At 25.9% G+C, this 5,000-nt stretch overlaps 2 protein-coding genes across 3 annotated transcripts in view; both read right to left on the minus strand.

The window, feature by feature from the left end:
* Positions 1–5,000, minus strand: part of LOC136092364 (uncharacterized) — a 244,938-nt gene that overhangs the window by 52,074 nt on the left and 187,864 nt on the right. The gene's annotated exons all lie outside the window — the stretch shown is intronic.
* Positions 1–5,000, minus strand: part of LOC136092424 (uncharacterized) — a 50,913-nt gene that overhangs the window by 18,682 nt on the left and 27,231 nt on the right. The window contains exon 15 of the mRNA XM_065820662.1: positions 118–267. Within this exon, the coding sequence (XP_065676734.1) occupies positions 118–267 (150 nt within the window). The remainder of the gene's footprint in view (positions 1–117; positions 268–5,000) is intronic.

Genomic DNA, 5,000 nt, shown 5'->3' on the forward strand with positions numbered 1-5,000 from the left:
ATATTTAAAGTAATATTTGCTTAATAAGAATTTATATTTCAAAATCAAGTGAAAAAAGAATAAACTAAAAAAGAATAAAAAAATTAAACAATCCCCAAATAAAAAAGTTATGCATACCAAGAGATGGAAGAAATGTCTTCAAATCAAGTCCAAAATTTAAATTAAGATTTCCGAAAGCAAGCCACTCAATGCCAAATGGTTTTTCGATCATACCCTCCATAGCTCCACCAATTTGTAATTTTCCACTTAGATCAAGCTCAATAAAACCTGAACACATTAAAAAGAAAAAATCATAAAATTAGGAAAAAAAAAAAAAAAAAAAGTAAGTAAATAAATATGATAAGTATTTTTTTAACTTGTTTAACTTGTAAAGTTATAAGTTTAATTTTCTAACAAGGTCTTCAATTTTCTAATAAGGTTGTTAAAAAAACACAATGACGGTTGAAGCGATGATGCAAAAGACGACAACGGTTAAAGAAATGAGTCGCATGTAAAGGAAGAGTTTCAAGAGAAAAAAGAAGAAAATTTTGAAAACTTGTTAAAAGTGTCGCAGTCTAATTATATCATCTGAATTGTCTCTATATTTTGAATGCATAGGAGATTCTTACACTTTTTATTTGTTTGTTTGCTTCATTTTTATCTAAATGTCTAGCATTTGCTTTTTTGTTAGAAAAAAAAATTTTTGTTGATGAAAAAAACGAAAACTAAGCTGAAAAAACTTTATTCAAACAACTATTTGAATTTATTGAATTTCTTTTTATTGAATTTAACATATTTGAATGTTTTAAAAGGCATTCTTTTTCTGTTTTTTTTTTTTACAAGAAACAAACAACAAAATGGCAAAAACATGAAACAAAGTTCAATAAATGTTTTCACTGTATGCATTATTTTTCAAAAATTTTAAAGTTAATCTTTTTAAAATAGCATATTACACTACACTGTGCAAATCATTCCAAAAACTTTTAGAATTTCAAAGAAAAATAATTTACAATAAATGTTGTTGCTTTTGCTTTTCTGCTAAATTAAAACAAAATAAGTCAACTAAATAAACTGCAAAAAATATCATAAAAATGATATTAAAATAAATATTAAAATTAAACTATCAACTATTATTAGGAGATAATTGTAATTAACAAAAAATATCATAAAATTGTTTTAAAAAATAAACAACATGAAGGGCTTGTGATGAAGAAAATCGCCAAGTGTGTTTTATCACGCTCGTAAAATTATAATATGTTGTTATCGAGCGCAATTATGCGCGCTCGGGGTCAGAGCCACGAGAGCGATCTTGAAATTTGAAAATTGCGCAAGACTGTGTTTATAAAAAGCTTTCTATTTGTTATACGACTTTTGTTCGTCAATGTTTGAAGTAGTATCTACAACAGCGCATTTATACCTCTTCAACAATGTAGTTTTTTATAATTCCCAACTTCTTGTTTTTTATTTGCGTCAGATCGCTATTTTTTTAAACTATTAATGGTAAAAAAAACGCAACCAAACAAAAACGCAAGGGGTTAATAAGTTCTTATAATAGTATTGAAGAATAAATTCGTAGTTAAAACTTTTTGCTTTCGTTGTTTTGATATGTATTAAAAACACTGTTAACTTAATATTTACGATAAATGGTTTTCATATTTCTTGATATTTTTTTAATAACTAATTTTTTTCTTAATTAATTAATAAAAATAAAAAAATCTCCATTATGAAAATTTATTTTTTTATTATAAACAATGTGTGGAATATTATTAACAATAAATCAAATAAATTTTAATTGCCGTTTTTACAAAATTAAAAATATTCAGAAGCTTTAACTTTCTTATAGTTATTTTCTAATTTTCTATTCCCATTTCTTTCGCACATTTTTTATATTCACATTGTGTTTCCACATACACTTGGTTAAAATAGTTAACATTCCATTATTGAAATAAGCTGTAACAACTTCAAACTGTTCATTCATTATGTTAGTGCAAAACGAAAAAATGCTGACGAAACAGCAAAACAGAAACGTGCAGAAAGCGAGTGACTAATGCTTATATTTTATTCAAGTATTCTGTATAAGGATAAAAGTATAAGGAAGACAGAGTTTTACTGTTAAATCAACAAGTTTTATCATTACCTAAAAAATTTAATTACAAATATTTTATAAAAAAACCATATAAAAGCTTATTATTTTTTCCATCCCACACTTTTGAATAAGCGTGATTTTATACTCTCATTATAAGCTGAGCGAGCATTTTTTATCGCCCCTAGAAGGTTTAAAAATACCATTTACAGGCGTGTTTCAAGACCGCGGCGCGATCGCACCCGCTTCATCACAAGCTCTGAACATGTTTCAGTTCTTTTATAAATATTCATTGTTTTTGAAGTAACTTTTTATCAGTTGAATCTTACTTCTTTCAAAATTCACCTGTCTAGCATGCACTTTGTGAGACTAATTTGGTTGTTTCTTCTTTGATTTCAGTATATATGGCTGCTATCACTTGATTTTTTAAGACTCCAATAGTCACATGCTTGCCTTAGGCATATACTTATGCATCAGTTCACCTATTTGTCAAGAAATTAGGTGTGAATCCTCTGATTATTTTCTTACGTGCTTCTACTTAGAACCTCTTTACTAAATCACCTTTTTCTTTTTCCTTGAAATGTACTCCTTCTTAAGACTGCACTCTTTTAGATGTAATTTCTGATCAAATTAATAAAGTCACCCTTGTAATCATCAAGTACACTTTATCTCTTTATTCTTTATTGTTGTTATTGGTAACTTCAATGCTTATTATACTAAATGGCTTGGCTAAAACACCACTGACCCTGCAAGCACAAATGCCAATAACTTCTTTATTTCTGCAGCTTGCCAGACAACCGTAATCAATTACCTTCAGTCCTTGATTTATGTCTTGTCTCTGAACCTAGCTTGTGTTTGGTTTCTCCTTGTTTTTGTTTAGGTGATTCAGACTATGTAAAGATCTCTATAAATCGTTTATCGAACTTCAGACTTGGCCTTTTAATGCATGACTTACTACTACCTTAAAGCTGACTGGGATTTTTTTTGTAACTTTTTTTTTTGTGATTGTCCTTGGGTTGATGTCTTTTGCCTTTCCACTAATAAATGTGTCCCCTACATTACCTCCTGAATTTAAGCAGGTATGGAGGCTTTAAGTCAAGGCGGAATCTACATGATTTTCACCTTCTTGTGCTACTGTTATATCTAATTGTAATCTTGATAACAAATATATTTTTATTATTGCAAGAAATAAATGTAAACAGGTGTTGTCTGATGCTAAGCTCCATTATTTTCTGTTTACTAAATCTTGTATTCTATTTCACTTTTTTGTAAATTCTTTTTGTAAATTTTTTGTTAAGTGCTTGACTGAATCTTGTTTTCCTGCTTGCTGGAAAATGGCTACTGTATTATCAATTTTTAAAAATTTTGGATTTTAAAAATTTTATAATATTAGAATGCATCAAAAATTTGCTTTTTTGAAAGATAAAACAATTTTAAAATATCCATTTAGAGTAAAGTTAACTTTTGCTTTTTGGCAATTAAGAGTAAACTGCTTTTGATAATAAACGAACAAAAGCAAAAAAATTCAGTCTTAGTAACTACCGCACAAATTAAATTTTTGAATGAATGAACTTTTAATCTTTAGCTTGCTTTTTTAGTTTACATGAGGAAAGCAAAAAACGAAACGTATATTTTTTCAGAAAGTTTTGTTTCTTTTACATTTTTTTTAGAAAAACCATAAAATGTGAACAATTTAAAATAATATATTATAAACTCACATAAATAAGGTTAGGTATCACTCATATAGTTAAAAACTAGTCTGAAGTGATACCTAAAAAAAAAAAAAAGACAAAAACAAATACAAAAAAAAAACTGTAAATAAAACATAGAAAGAATTTATAATAAATTAAAAAAAAAAAAAAAGAAAGAAAAGAAAATAAAGCACTAATAAATAAAGATATTAATAATTGCAATAATAATAACATAGAAAAATAAAAAATAGAACAGCAATAATAACATGAATAAAAAAGCATTACAAATAGTAACTATAATATGATAACTTTACTAAAAATTATAACTGATGATAAAAACTATGGTAAAAATAATTATAGTAAAGTTTATAACTATGACAGAAATTATAAAAACAAACATAACATTTGAAAAAATTAATGATAATAACCATAAAATTATTACTACAATGGAATTGATACCACTATCATTATAAATAGTATTAATAACACTTCTAAAACAAAAATTAATTAATTATAATAGTAATAATAGTAGTAAAGTTAAAAAAAAAATAGTATAAAATAAAAAGTATAAAATAAAAGTAATAATAGTTTTATAAATACAGTAATATAAAAAAAACAATAATAACAAAAGATAAAATTAATATTTATTAGATATATACTCAAATAAAAATTTCTTAATTTGGTTTCGATTGAGAAGAAGAGTGTTGGTAATAAAAGGGTACTTAGTTAAAATCTTTTTTCTTATAAATGGTATTGTTTGGTTCCAGTGAGTAATACATTGATGTTTTATAGAGAGCTTGCCATATTTGACAATGTTAAAGATGGAAGTGTGCAAGTTAAAATTTTCAGTATTTCGAAAAATATTTGTAATACTTGCGTGTCACTTGTTTTAATAAAAATATTATTAAATGAATTTGGTAGTTTATTTTGAAGAGACAATTAAAATGCTTTAAAAAACCTTGAAATTTTAGAATTTTTTATTCAGAAATCTTGGATAATAGTGAAAGTGCACTGTAAATTGTTTATACAATTTAACAGAAGACTACCTTTTTGACCCCAAGCAATGCAACAATAGCTTAGATGGGAGGGGAACAAGGAATAGTAAATTGATATTAAAATATGTTAGGGAACATAGTGCTATATTAATGACAACATACTATTGGCACGCAAGAGTTTTTTATTTAATTGAATTAATTGATTGTACCATGATAGGTCTTTGTCAAGAAATACTCCTAGATATTTTATAT

The sequence above is a fragment of the Hydra vulgaris genome, chromosome 15, assembly GCF_038396675.1.
Source record: "Hydra vulgaris chromosome 15, alternate assembly HydraT2T_AEP".
In the NCBI taxonomy this organism is placed as follows: Eukaryota; Metazoa; Cnidaria; class Hydrozoa; order Anthoathecata; family Hydridae; genus Hydra; species Hydra vulgaris.